The sequence below is a fragment of the Astatotilapia calliptera genome, chromosome 12 (genome assembly GCF_964374335.1).
Source record: "Astatotilapia calliptera chromosome 12, fAstCal68.1, whole genome shotgun sequence".
In the NCBI taxonomy this organism is placed as follows: domain Eukaryota; kingdom Metazoa; phylum Chordata; class Actinopteri; order Cichliformes; family Cichlidae; genus Astatotilapia; species Astatotilapia calliptera.
In genome coordinates this window covers 25760666-25775424 of record NC_137433.1, presented here as the reverse complement: position 1 = coordinate 25775424, position 14759 = coordinate 25760666, and the positions used below count along the sequence as shown (strand labels likewise).

The window sequence follows — 14759 nt, the reverse complement described above, 5'->3', positions numbered from 1 at the left end:
GCCAGACTGCTTTGAGCAGATAGGAAAGTAACAGTAACTGAAATAACCACTCCTTACAACCAAAGTATCTGTGAACACACAAAACATCAAACCTTTAAGCAGATGAGCTACAGCAACAGAGGACCACACTGGGTCCTATTCCTGCCAGCTAAGAAAAGGAAACTGAGGGTACAGTTCACACAGGCTCACCAAAATTAGATAACAGAAGTCTGTAAAAATGTTGCCTGCTCTAATGAGTCTTGATATCTTCTGATGACTGCTTCCAACAGGGTAATGTAGGGTAATGTGAACGGTTGTTTTGTTTTGTTTTTAAACATGACTGTGAGTGCACTGTACTCTTCCACAGTCACCAAATCTCAATTCAGTAGAGCACCTTTTGTTAGTTTCCATGAGTTGTGAGCTCGAGTTTTTACTTTTGTAATTTCAGTAGTTTTGTTTTCTGATCCTTGTGTTGGATACCTCTTGTATTATCTGTGTCTCTACTTTAGTTATTGATGACTTTAGATTTATTAGTTACCTTCCTGCTCCTTTCCTTACCTCAGGCCTGTGATTCTTTGTGTTTCTGTAAAGAGCTCAGCAATAAAGCTCCCTTTGTGAGATTACTTTTGGTCTCTGGAGTCTTGCATCTGGGTCCACTCCCTGTCTACCACACATCCGAACCGTGACACCTGTGGGATGTGGTAGAAAGGGAGAGAACCATCTGTGATTTGAAGCGAAAAATCTGCAGCTATTGTGTGATGCGATCATGTCAATATGGACCAAAATTTCTGAGCGATGTTTGCAGCACCTTGCTGTATCTGTAACACAGAGAATGAAGGCAGTTCTCAGCTCAACACTAGCAAGGTGTACCTAACAGAGTGTCCAGTGAGTGTAAATGTGCAAGATATTTGGAGGATTGTTTATGTATTTTACTAATAAAAAGCTTAACTATTATCTTAGCTAAATATAATTATATTATCTATTTTAATATATGTGAACATGCTTTTTTTCTGGTAATATGATAAGATTTAAAGATTTAACAAATCTAAAACGAGGCTGTCAAAGGTATACAAATATTTATTGGTTTTGGTCCTCTTATCCGTCTATTTCAAACTAAGGGAATAAATTTATCTATGAAGATCTCTTTTTGGATTCAGTGAAACTGCTGTGCCATTTTTGCTGTATTTTGACTTTCAATAGACCAAATAATTTTCCCGTAAATGTAGAAAATAGCTGGCAGATGAATCAATAATTAATATAATTGCTGGTTGCAGCAGTTTGCGGTGTTATGGGGAATTAAATGTTGGAGTCACATTTTGATTCTTGGGTTATTGTAGTGCTACATTTACCACACACATATTTCAGTAATATAACTTTTCTAATAATAATAATAAACTTATTTTTCATTATTCTTGAATGGTTAGTTCAAGATTGACTTAATAGTTAGCTTTGGATCAGTGGATTGTAAGAAGCGATTATTTGTGCAACAAGCCATCATTATGTCATTAAATCTGAATCTGTTCTTGCAGAGATGCCTCAGGGGGCTTGGAGAAATCACCTGAACTGGCTGAGCAGCTCATTACAGAGACTGACAGAGGAGGAAGAGGAGGGAGACGGCAGAAGCACCAGGTTAGAGTGAGAATGGCTCGCGGAGAGAATGTGTTAATGTGTGCCTGCTTCCACCACCCTACTGAATGCCTGTGCGGTGTTCTTATTTCCATTAGCTCTTGTTGAGGGGGTGGTTAGTCAGATATTTTTCCCTTGCCTCACAGTACAGAGGTCCTGGAGGAGTGCGTAGCTTCTCCAAGCATTCATTAGAGGCTATTAGCTTAGGAAAGAGAGAACTGTGGAGAATACAAGTGAGTGGGAAAATGAGTGGAGAAGAAGTGGATAGAGTAGAAAAAAGATATAACGAAACAGAGAAAAGTAGACTATTTAGTCTGGGATTCATGAAAAAAGAGAATAGGGGTTTCTGATTAAAAGAACATCAACTAGGTGATGTCGTGGAGATGGAGACGGATGACTTGATGCCCTTCAGCTGCGGTTTTTAACAGGGCCCATTATCCCCACTGTCGCCTCATTCTGGAGTTGAGTGCAAAATTCCCAAAACATTGTTTCGGAGCCAGCGGTGGGAAAGTAGTGTGTTGTGTTGCTCCAAGCAAAGTTGCAGCTGCCAAGGCCCTGCAGAGGGCTGCTGCTGTTCCTATTTGGAAGCCAAGTGGAGAGAGGGAAGATGAGGAGGAGAGCTCTAATGATGGTATTAGGGAAATCTGAGAACGAGATCCTTATCGCTCTTCTGACTTGAAGTCATTCTTGCTGTTGCAGCTGTGAAGCTCTGTTCGCTCTGTTGTACCACTTTGTCTGCCCAAATCTCAATTTCTTTGCCAATATTTCTTCTTTCTCTTTTTACTTTTAGATTTACGGTTCTCATTTTTTATAAAACATTAATCTAACGAGAAGCAGCTTGCCTACAATATGAACTTGTCTACGAATGATGAGAAAATACAGAGAATATTGATACCTTTCAAGATCATAACCATCAGCTGATTGGTTTGGACATCAAAGGACATCAGACCTTGTTGCTAATTACGCAGAGCCCATCACGAATCGTGATGGCTGAATGAAGGTTTTCTAGTTTTGTACAAATGTAGTAGTTTGAGGTGTTGTTTATGATGCTCATCAATAGATCAGACAATGACTTAGATCTGCATCATCTGCATTTAAGTCGCTTTGATCTTCCATTGATCCTGTCAATGGGGGTGTGCTAATTTCCATGGCAGGGACTCAGTTGTGGTTCATTCATAAAGTCCTAATGAGTCAGTTGACAGCCTGCTATCAGAGTTTTTTTTTCTGCTCTACACTGAACACCAGATTGTTTTAGTATAATTTTGCTCAGTTGCCATCTCAGTTTGACAGCATGTATTTAAAACAACAACAACAAACAAACCATCTTCTCTTCTTTATGGCCACTTTTTTTCAATGTTTGGAAAGCAGCCTGGGTATAAATTGTTAGGCTGACAGTCAGCAGTTGTATTTTCCACCAGGACTTTGGGGGAAGGCTTTGTAGAGGGGAAAGTTGTACATATTCACACAAATACCTCGGAAAAACTGAGACTAAGTTGTAGATTAAGTGCCAAGCTATTAACAAACTGAACCAGACCACCCAACTGGATCAGCAGCTCCTGTGGAAGACTGTACTTCCCCAGTTGTCTCAGGAAGTACATCCTCTGCTGGGTCTTTTTGAGGATGGAGTTGATGTTGGTCTCCCACTTCAGGTCCTGGGAGATGGTTGTACCCAGGAACTTTAAGATCTTCACAGTCGACACAGGGCTGTCTGATATGGTGAGGGGGAGCAGAGTTGAGGGATGTCTCCTGAAGTCCACTGTCATCTCTACAGTCTTAAGAGTGTTCAGCTCCAGATTGTGCTGACTGCACCAGAGTACCAGCCGCTCAACTTCCTGCCGGTATGCAGACTCATCACCATCTTGAATGAGGCCAATGACAGTGGTGTCATCTGCAAACTTTAGGAGTTTGACAGCTGAGTTCTTGGAGGTGCAGTTGTTAGTGTAGAGGGAGAACAGTAGTGGTGAGAGGACACATCCTTGAGGGGCACCAATACTGAGGGACCGGGTTTCAGAGGTGATCTCCCCCAGCCAAACTTGTTGCTTTCTGTCTGTCAGGAAGCTGGTGATCCACTGACAGGTAGCTGGTGACACGCTGAGCTGGGAGAGTTTGGAGGAAAGAAGTTCAGGCACAATGGTGTTAAAAGCCGAACTAAAGTCCACAAACAGGACCCTGGCATAAGTTCCCGGGCGGTCAAGGTGTTGCAGGATGTAATGCAGCTCCATGTTCACTGCATCGTCCACCGACCTGTTTGCCCGGTAGGCAAACTGCAGAGGGTCCAGCTGGTGGCCTGTAATGTCTTTCAGGTGGGCTAACACCAGTCGTTCGAAGGATTTCATGACCACAGATGTTGACATAGTTGACATAATCAGTCATGAATTTTTAAGCATAAATGACCAGCATGTAGGATTTATTGGCATCTTGCAGTTTGGTTGCAGATTGCAAGCAACTAAATACTCTTCCGTCACTCCTCCCTTTCCAAGAGTGAAGCTAAGCCACACAGGAAAGCTCTCTCTATATATATATCCAGTTGGTGCTCTGTCCACTTTGGGCTCCTGTAGATATATTGCTGGCACAACATGGTCTACTTGATGGAAGAGTTTTTTTTTTAGCTTACAAAAAATAAATAAATAAATAATAATAATGGATTGGATTTATATAGCACTTTTCAAGGCACCCAAAGCGCTTTACAATACCACTATTCATTCACTCTCACATTCATACACTGGTGGAGGCAAGCTACAGTTGTAGCCACAGCTGCCCTGGGGCAGACTGACAGAAGCGAGGCTGCCATATCGCGCCATCGGCCCCTCTGGCCAACACCAGTATAGGCGGTAGGGTAAAGTGTCTTGCCCAGGGACACAACGACCAGGACAGAGAGCCCAGGGATCGAACCGGCGACCTTCCGGTTACAGATGCGATTCCCAACCCCCTGAGCCACGGTTGCCCCAAAAAAACTTCTACTTACAGGTGATTATACACTAATTTAAACATAATCGTGAATCCTATACTTCTTCTAAGCTACAATTCCCCCTAAATCCTACAAACTGTTGGTTTAATATAACTGATGGTGTTTGCTATTGAATTATTCATTTTTTTAAAAAGAAATTGTACCCTGTGAGGTATGTGTTCATATAATATATGTTCTCTCATGTGGTACAGTGTCTTTTCGGTAACAAATCACTTCCCAATGATACCCACTGTTCATGAAGGGTTCTACTTCTGCTGTTAAATGCTGCTTCTCCTAATGTCCTGCAGGGGGCACCACAACGTGTTTGAGGCCTGGTTCCTGCTGGTTCAGTGTGCCCACTGGGTACAGGTGGCTGTCCAGCTCCTGGTCACATCTGGGACTGAAGATGGTGATCCCTTTCTGTGGCTGTTGATATTCTACCACTACCCCACCAAGAGGTGGCACCACAGAGCTTCACAGCTGGTGAGTTTGTTTGTTTTTTGCATAAATCATTTTAATCTAGTTATATGAAATCCAAAATTTTCCACTTAAATAATTGCTTAGTAAGTGTTGAACTGATCGATGCAGATATTTCTGCCCCGTCATTATAAACTAAGAAGGCAACCGGGGATCTTCTTAAATAGACTTTGTTTGAAAACCAGTTTGTTCCAACTATTTCTCTTCTTTTACCAACACTGCGGCAGCTAAGTGCTTCAGCATAACTCGGCAACATAACATCGGGGATAGTCTGTTATTTGCAGGTCTGTTGTTGTTGAAAGCAAAAGAAACAATACAGAGGGGCAAAAAACGGAATAACACATTAATGAATTAATTATGGATGACCCCTAACTGAGAGGGAGGGAGTGAGACAGTGGTGAAGAGAGGGAGAGAGATATAGATGAGAGGGCTGGGTGGAAAGGGTGATGTAGTATTGATTTCTCAGTGAGTGTCTGGGCCAGCTTTGCCTGAGTTTTACCTCTCTGTCTCTTGCTTGTCCGCCTCCCATCATAACCCTTGGAGACTCCACCATCTCCTCTACTACAGTTGTACGTTCTTCTCTGCTAGGCTTTCTTGTTGTCTCATTTTTGAATTAGCAGTCTGTTTGTCATTTATTTTTTTACATGAAAGACACCAGAAGACCCGTTAAATCTGACTTGGTTGAAATTGAGCATGCTCTCTTTCTTTCTTTCTTTCTTTCTTTCATTCTTTCTTTCTTTCTTTCTTTCTTTCTTTCTTTCTTTCTTTCTTTCTTTCTTTCTTTCTTTCTTTCTTTCTTTCTTTCTTTCTTTCTTTCTTTCTTTCTTTCTTTCTTTCTTTTTAAACATCTTTCCCACCAGGCACGGGCCAAAGAAGCTTGGAACCACATACGCACTCTTTTCTCAGGCGCAGCTCATCCTCTTCCCAGCGACCGCCTGCAGTCACTGGGCACGCTGGTTTCACCACAACCTGAGCAGCAATCATTTGCTCCATCATTGACTGTCAGCCTTTTGGTTAATGTTGCCGTTTTCTGCCAGCTACCACCAAGTGGCTCGGCAGAGGTTTTACAGGCGGTGAGGAAAACTGTTTCTCTTCTGTCATTTTCAGATTATTGTTCCATCCAGTTCTTATTAAATGCAAAGCTCAGTATGCATAATGCTTGAAATGCTGGACCTTAGATACAAGCTACTGACAAAGAAATGCTTCAAAGGGTCCATTTTATAGAGAAAGATGTTAATCATTTCGGCCCTCCTTTCATGCTGTATGCAAGGTTTGATCTGAATGTTCTGCAAATGAAATCCATTTAAATCAGGAAACATACATAATTAAAACCTGGCTAGTTTTCTCCTCAAGGTTGTGTCCTTGGGACACCTATAGACTACTTCCACACCCTCTGCTAGTTTTCAGAAGGTTGACCAGTCAAACTCGTGCAAGCTCCTGTGTCAAACTGGCCCAACGTCCATGTCCAAGGTCATTGCAGTAATGATAATTAGGTCTCAGGGATAGGTGGAAGGGTCCAGGAATTACTGGCTACACCAGCACAGTCTTAGCCCACCACCCATTCAAGCTGATGGGTGAACATTTTGACACACTGGATCATCTCAGATACATAAGTACGAGTGCAAATGATTGGTCTGAAAGAAGGTGGTGGTCCATAGAAACTATTTTATGTTGACAGCTGTTTTTTAAATGTGACTTTCTTTAACTCATTCATTCACACAGACACACACAAAAAGTAGGTACACCAGCACTTTGCATAACCTACTGGGTTGGAGGGTTCAGTGTCCTGCACCGGTCTTTTTTTCTACAATTTCATTGTACATGTACAGTGACAGTAAAGTGCTTTTCTATTCTAATCTATTCTTGGACATTTGGACAGGTTGAAACATGGATCAGATGCAGCCATCTGAGAATATTTCTCGATTCTCTTTTTGACAAAGTCAATCCTGTGGCAGGTCTTTAAAGCCTCTAAAACATATATGAAGTCTGTCATCTTTATTATGCTTTAAAAGTGTAAAGTTTGGAGAAATGTGACATGTAATTCCCAATAGCAATACCAACACTTTGGGAATGTGAATCATTCCTAGTATTTAATGCCTTTCAATCCCGATCACAGATCTGAGTGCGTTTTGTATAAAAATTGGCAAATACTTATTTCAAAAGCTTGCCTTACACTATTAACTATTAGAAAACAGTTATATGTTTAGAAAATATTTATTTTTAAAATTATTTTCTTTTTTTAAGCACAAATACCCTAAAACACCCCCGTTCATTCAAGTTCAAGTTCATTTGCTAATATAAGTCATTAAAAAACACAAACTTGTTCATTACTGTTGTACAGCCTTAATAGTAATATTCTACATTAGATGTTTTTCCCCCTATTAATACATTTTTATATATATATATATATATATATATATATATATATATATATATATATATATATTTTTTTTTTTTTTTACGTTTAAAGTCTGAAATAAAATAAATTGTCCCACATTTGTCCGTCCGTCCTGTTACTCTTACCAGTCTTTTTGGATAGCTCCCCTCTATTGGTCTGCTAGTTACATGACTTACAGTAAGTTGTATTAGTGTTTTGGAGGGAAATCCTCTATAAAAGCCAGAGTAAACATCAATCTTTCATCAACCGTTTCCCCCCCATGTTTCAGAATGGTTCACAGATGCGTTAAAGCATAACCTGTTCACCCTGTTACCCTTATTTACAGTGTAAACAGATATTCTTTTGTAATTCCGATCACATGGTTCATAAACATGTTAAAAATAATGTTTATGGTCTTCATTTGCTAGCCTGTTGTGCATCACATGAGGAATAATGGTTGATTTAAGAATAAAACGTCCACCCTGTTACTGCTTTCCACAATAAGAGGGTGGATACACAGTAATGGGCAGGTAGATCATTGGTGTGATATGTACATTTCTGTGTGTATTTGAAATGTATTCAAAACCATGAGGTGAAAAGCTGTTTAGTTTGAATAATCTTTTTCCATATTTTCGTATCTAAACCCCAAAACATCTTAGGCAGCAACACTGTCCATGTAAAGGAAGAATATTAAAAATTAGGTTTGCTAATTGGAGATAAAATAAACTGACATGATTGTATTTCTATTTTTTATATTATACCTTGTATATAAAATAAAACTTATAACAAAGTCAAAATGTATAAATGGCAGTGGTTGCTGTAGCTGTTGTCATGATTAAAATAAGCAAGCATGACGTGAGGCTTTATTTTGAAGTACTTGTACGTTATCATTTCTTTGCTTAACTAAAAAGTTATTTTAGTATTTCATTTTTATGTGTCTCATATGCATCAAATCTAATGATGTAACATGTACTTTAACTTACGTGTGAATGTGGGAAACACAAGATTTTTCTACACGTTCCAATATTAAGAATTATCTGGTGTCATATTATAAACGTGAAGTCAGGTTTCTTTATGATTATGCCCATGAGACGAGATTTGGTTTTTCTGGTGATGATTTTTGGCCCAGTCACGGCAATAACTGTTTTGTTTGTGTGTGTGTGTGTGTGTGTGTGTGTGTGTGTGTGTGTGTGTGTGTGTGTGTGTGTGTGTGTGTGTGTGTGTGTGTGTGTGTGTGTGTGTCAGTCCAGGTGGTGGATCAGTCTGGTCTGCTTGATGAAGCAGCATGTGTTCTCAGCTCACTGGAGCTCAGACTAAACGAAGGATGCTGTTTATCAAGAGACACAGTTCATCTAAGGATCAAGGAACTTCAAAAGACGATAACGCAAATGCATTCAGAGTGAGCAATAGGCACACACGCACAATTACATACCAAATTGTACAAAACCACGCAACTGTGAGCTCATCCCTGGGCTTTTAGCTCGTTTGCAGAATAACAAATAGCCATGCTCTCTTGTTGATATACCGTGGAGCGGTGACAGGACTGTGTCAAAACAACGGAGCCAGGTCACAGACATACGCACACGACAAACAACTGCCGAGGCCCACAAGGACACTCTGCGTGACAGATCACGCTGCATAGCAGCAGCAGCTCGTACGACGTGTCAGAGTCCTCCCACTCTCATAATTGCCTCACAATATAAATCCTTCATGCTACACATGCCGACTGTAAGACGTAGGTTTGTGGGGAGGAAAGCCAAACGCCAGTTATCGTCGTGTAATTACTGTTTCTGGCTTGAAAAACATGCTCCAACAGTGCTGAGTGTATGATAAATGTAAATGATTAATGTCACTCATGCAGATATTTCTGTATGTACTTGTACTGTATGTAAATAGCTTTATTGTTTGTAAAGCTCAAGGTCTAGGTCACATTTGATTTAAAACTGGAAGCAAACGGTGCTTTTAGATTACACTTACTGTTACTACTAGCTGACTGCTGGAGTTGGATAGAATGTAAACAAATACATGTGCATGTATTTATGCAAACTATGCATGTATAGTTTGTAGAATAATTAATTTTTGGCTTCTTTCATTATTCAGGAAATAGTTTTTGTTGTATGATGCATCATTCAAATAAAAAATTAGTGATTTCTGGAATTTGTGCGCTTAAAAATGTCATTGAACCATTAAGTATTAGCAGAACATTAGTGCTGCGCTGTTTTTTGTTATTTTTATGCTCTGGATTTGTGAAACAAAAGATATACATCCTCATATTAATCAATTAAATGCACTTGTTATGAAACACCTTATTATAAGTCTCCTCGCCTTCTTATCCTCTGCATGTCATAGTGGGACATAAGACCACATCAAGTTCCCTCCACACTGAGCTTCCCTCCAGGTGTAGCCCATCTCCTGTAGCTCTGCCGCAACATTTCTCCTCCAGGTGGTATGGAGTCTGCCCGGCTGTAATAAGTGTCTCGGATATGTAATTTACATATAAAATCAGTGTAACATCCACGAGTGCCTGACTAATCTTCAGCTTTTCTCTGTTTTGTCTCTAAAACAAAAGCTGTACACGGATTTTTAACAAAACATCATTTTATTTTAACATAAACAGCAAATACAAAAAAATCAATTATACACAAACAGGTTTGCCGTTAGTATCTGCAGAGCAGCACATGTAGAAATGCCCTGAGAGTTGCCTGTTTCAATACAGGAAAAAAACCCGAAAAAACTCGAAAAACATTACTCACCTCAAAGAATTTCCAGTCTAAACTCCAAAGAACCGAATCGTGACTTTAGACTAAACAGACTCACACTTACACACACACCTACACAAACAGACACTAACAGCAGCTCAGCTTGGATGAACATGCAGTGACTTTTCCTTGAAATATGTTTTGTTTTGTTTTTTACATAATTACATTATTTCTTTTCTATTTTCTCTTTCCACACCAACAATACAACATCTCATAATGAACAGATTGTATAGTTATGGGTTACAATTCACTTTTCAATTCACTTTTTTTCCTACATTTAAATAGGAGAATGAAATTGGATTAACTGACTGGTGGGAAATCAGCAAACAGTCAAAAATTGAGCCAAATTTGACGGATGAGGTTAAACGTTGTCCGTACAAATATTTTGTGTGTAACTGAGTCATCTAAAGCTGTTAATCAATTTATTCATTAACCAAATATATTAAAATGTGCAGAACTTTCCATTTTAGTGGTTAACAATTTCCAGTCACTGGCATTGTACATTAACCCTCTGAGATCCAAGTTGCAATTAGTTCTAAAAAGCACGCCACTTCCAAAGATGCATAAATGCATTGAGTTGCTGTCATATGATTGGCTGATCAGAAATCTGCTTTTAGAAGCAGTTGAATGGGTGATCCTAACAAAGTGGCTGTCTTGGCAATCATGGAATAAAGACAATAGAGACTCTATACAGACCCATCACACATTATGTCTTATTTTACACAAATATCTGTTTCTTTTTTCATATGAGGGGATCGGGATTAACACCTTTGATGACTCAGTCCTCAGAGGGTTAATAAAATATGAATAATTACTTCAGCTGACCAGCAAGTATACCAGCATTCAAGCCTCCGGCTGACTAATTGTGCACATATCTAGCACATACCAGCTATTTCTTAGACTTGAATGAACAGAACTGCTGTGCTCCAAACTTTGCCAGTTGGTCTTAGTTGCAGAGCATGAATACAACCCTCTGGTTTTCACACTGCTGAGCTATTCTGCAGCATCCAGGCAAACGAGCAGGTGAGTGCTGGACTCTCGTGCGGCTGCTGTGCCAAACTCCTGTCCCTCCTGTCTGTAGTCAGCAACCTGGAAGAAAATGAAGAATATGTTCACACAGGAGCCTTACAGAACATTTGGTAGATGCTTACAATGCTCTAACGGGTTATCTATGTGGTGTGAAGACAAACACACAATGCAGGTTTTAGTCTAGTCTAAGGAATCCAACGCAGGTGTCATTGGCTAAGATGCAGGACATACAAGTAGAAAATATTTTGATTAAATAAAACACATTTTTATATCCTAAAAAGACATTTTTCCGTTTGCTCTCAATGTCACCAAGTTCAAAATCCAAAATATTCAACAAAAACAACGACAACAGTACATTTAAAGTGTTAACCAATATCTTTCTGCAGCCAGGTTTACCAAGAAGTCCCAGGCCTATCACACAGATGTTTTTTTTTAAAAATACATTTGCTCCCAAATATTTCTTCACCTGTTAATAAAACGATGTATTCTCTTAAAAAAATACAATGCATTTAATCTGACTCCAGCGCCCCTGCTGTGTGGAAGCTGCCGTCCCGCCATGGATCGATCGTATTTCTAAACCCCCAAAACTGTTCCATAACTCATATCTTTCATGTGACGTCCGTTTGGTTCTGCTCTGGTGGTGAGTGGACTGGATTCCTGTTCCTGCTGAACTGAGCCAGTGATTCTGTAGGACTGATTATCAGCTCAGTAGGCACAGAAATCCAAGCCCAGATCTCTCGTTCTCACTCCATCTCTCATCAAGTGCTGGCTACGAGCATTGTTTTTTCCCTTTGTAATGAGGCAAAAAGCAATTCCAACTCAGGTAGCATGTCGAGCAGCGTTCCACCCACTTTGCTAAACCCACGAGAAAAACCGTACAGCTGACACTGTTGGATTTCCCCAGCTGTTGAACGTTGCGGCTCGCATGGTTGAAACTTAACAAGTGTCAGCGAGGCCACCGATAGATGGTGGGAGCTGGCACAAATTAAGTGTACTTTTTTGACATTCAAAGAAAAAAACTACAAGGGTACTTCGAGAGTCTGATCATAAAAATAGAAATTTTAAACCCATCAAATCCACATTCCACTCCCTGCTTGCGATGAGCATCTGTACTTGGTTCAAACTGCTTATCCTTTGAAATGGAATTCAATGCTTCAACTCCCTGAAATACACTCGATGTTCAACAGCCGATCAGTCGAGTTTCACATGCATGAGGAGAAGAAAATGTGGGCGTTGTGGGGCGAATAAGTTTATTTTCGGTCTCTTTATACAATGTTGCTTTGTCCTTTGATGTGCAGAGGACCATTTCCTTCCCATTAGAGTGTAATAAATCACCTTTTGGATACGGGCTCTGATGGCAATTCCTCTCTTTTACAGGCCTTTGATGGTCATTATTCTTTTAACAGGCCCTAAATATAGGTCTAAAAATGGCAGGCTCCACATGGCCCTCATTTCTAATTCACACATCTATCCTCGTTTAGCCGCCATTTTCTCGTTGTTAATATAGAGCGCTGTAATGCCTCCTCACGGCTTCCATTCCAAAAAGACTGACCGGTTTTAAAATACATTTTCAACCATCTGTCACTGTTTTGATCAGGGAGCCGTTGGTCCAGAATAGTATAGATTTGCATTACAATTAGCTGGATAAAAAGTGGACTCTGGCACACACTACACCCACATCTGATCAGAGGTTATACTGCAAGTTAAACTATAAAGTCAGATTCACTCTCTGCACATAGCCCAGCTGCACAGCTGATGGGCGCACTTCATTTTGTGGAATTCATTTTTCTGAGATGCGTTTTGTTCACATATTGTTGTATAACCCGTTCAAAATAACTATTTTTTGTGTTATGTGAAGTAGGACTGAGTTTTACTGATCATTCCGTTGGAAGAAGTTGCAAAGGAAAATATAGTCGTCCATGATAAGCTTCATACCGTGCGTGCATTGTTTTTGTATAGCTTATCTTGACTAATTCAGGAACCTTCTCTCAGTCTAAGGAACTTGGAAAGAAAACCTTCTCTCAGCACTCCCCATGATGCTTGAAACAAAGCGTGTGTAACCCAGCTAAGAATTCCTGTTTTTCATGTTATCAGTGGGGGTTTCGCAGGATCACAGCTTTTTTGTTTCTCCCATCTCAGACAAAACAATAAGACGTGTATATCGCCACATTAAATCTACTGGAGGAACTCAATACAGAGAAGGGGAGACCTAAAATATTGGAAAGACCTTGAAATCACTATCAGCGTTTCCATCTTTGAGGCCTCGGTCTTGTTTTCTCTCCACAGCGTGGAAATGTGTGAGAATCGGTCTGCTTTATGGGTCTCTGTATCTCTGCTTCCTCGGGCTGAGATTAGATCAAAAATCAATACATATCAGCCTGGGATGCCCAGACAGCACTTTTGGCTGCCAACGTGATTTTAGGTTTTAAACCTGAGGCACTTAAACTTCTTAAAGGATCATTTTTGAAAAAGGGATTTTATGATGGCCCTGTCAACCTTTTTAAAAGAAGTTACCCAGCTTTACCCCAACATGACTGATAAGTTAAATGAACAGTTATTTGACTTCACACTGATGCCACTCGATATGAAGCCACAGCCAGCAGCATGGTTAACTTATGCCTAATATAAAGAATGAGAACGACGCCGGCGGCATATCAGCAGGGTGTCACTGCGGGTGCTCAGCGGCCGACGGAGACTCCAGGAAGTAACTGCACCTAGCCAAGAAACCGTCTCTCTCATATAATCCCCTGTAAAACCGAAAAGTCAGTTTATAGCAGAGTAAATAAACAAAATGAATGACTCAGCTTTAGAGGATTTCGCAGCCTATCCTCACGCTCCCTTTTCAGGCCTGTGCTGAGTTCAGCTTTGGCTGCTGGCTTCCTATCAAGCAGGCAGTTATGAGAGCGGTATCAAGCCCCGCTTTTGAGTTTGGGCAACGCAATTCACAGAATGTTTACAAAAAAAATGTTTACAAAGCAAGACGCCAAATCTAAAACCCATGTTACACGCTAATTCCAAACAGGTTTCTATGCAGTATGTTCACACGGGAAAACTTGAAACATGAAACCGTGCTTCAGGTGAAAGCACGTCTTCAAATGTATCAAATGTCTAAAGTTTTATGGTCACCTGATCGTCACACCTTGAGTGGAGACTTTTAAAAAAGGCTCTGAGGGTTATTAGAAAGGCTTAAATTCATTTTTTTCACCTATAGCCTGCAGGAAGTATTAAGTCAGTGTCTCACAATGGCCTATTAATAGTTTATTTTACATCTGTTCATTTCATCCATCAATTCTGTGCCACTTTTTTGAGTCCAAAGTCTTGATTTCAATCATATTATTGCCTTGTATTATATAGTACTCGAATATGCTGAGGGTGTAGTTAACGCAGCATCGATGGTGATGAGCCTGATGATGGTAGCCGTTGCTTAAGGACTGATGAAATATCTGTCGGCACCATTAAGCAGAGTTTGGGTCTCCCCAGACCTCATTAGTACCTCAAGTACACTTTCTCTCCTGAGATACTCTCACCTTCTCTAGAACTATAAAGCGTGCAACTGGCATCATCT

The 14759-nt window shown here is 40.2% G+C and overlaps 2 protein-coding genes across 4 annotated transcripts in view; one reads left to right on the top strand and one right to left on the bottom strand.

Annotated features, from left to right (window-relative positions):
- Positions 1–9715, top strand: part of fancc (FA complementation group C) — a 33306-nt gene extending 23591 nt beyond the window's left edge. For both annotated transcript variants that reach the window (XM_080309275.1, XM_026188825.2), the window contains 4 exons: positions 1509–1608; positions 4861–5035; positions 5890–6102; positions 8657–9715. In XM_080309275.1, coding sequence (XP_080165401.1) covers positions 1509–1608; positions 4861–5035; positions 5890–6102; positions 8657–8809 — 641 coding nt within the window. In that variant the 3' untranslated portion in view covers positions 8810–9715. The remainder of the gene's footprint in view (positions 1–1508; positions 1609–4860; positions 5036–5889; positions 6103–8656) is intronic.
- Positions 9716–9986: 271 nt separating this feature from the next.
- The window catches only part of aopep (aminopeptidase O (putative)), a 92374-nt gene continuing 87601 nt past the window's right edge, over positions 9987–14759 (bottom strand). For both annotated transcript variants that reach the window (XM_026188822.2, XM_026188823.2), the window contains exon 18: positions 9987–11254. The gene's annotated coding sequence lies outside the window, so the exon portion shown is untranslated. The remainder of the gene's footprint in view (positions 11255–14759) is intronic.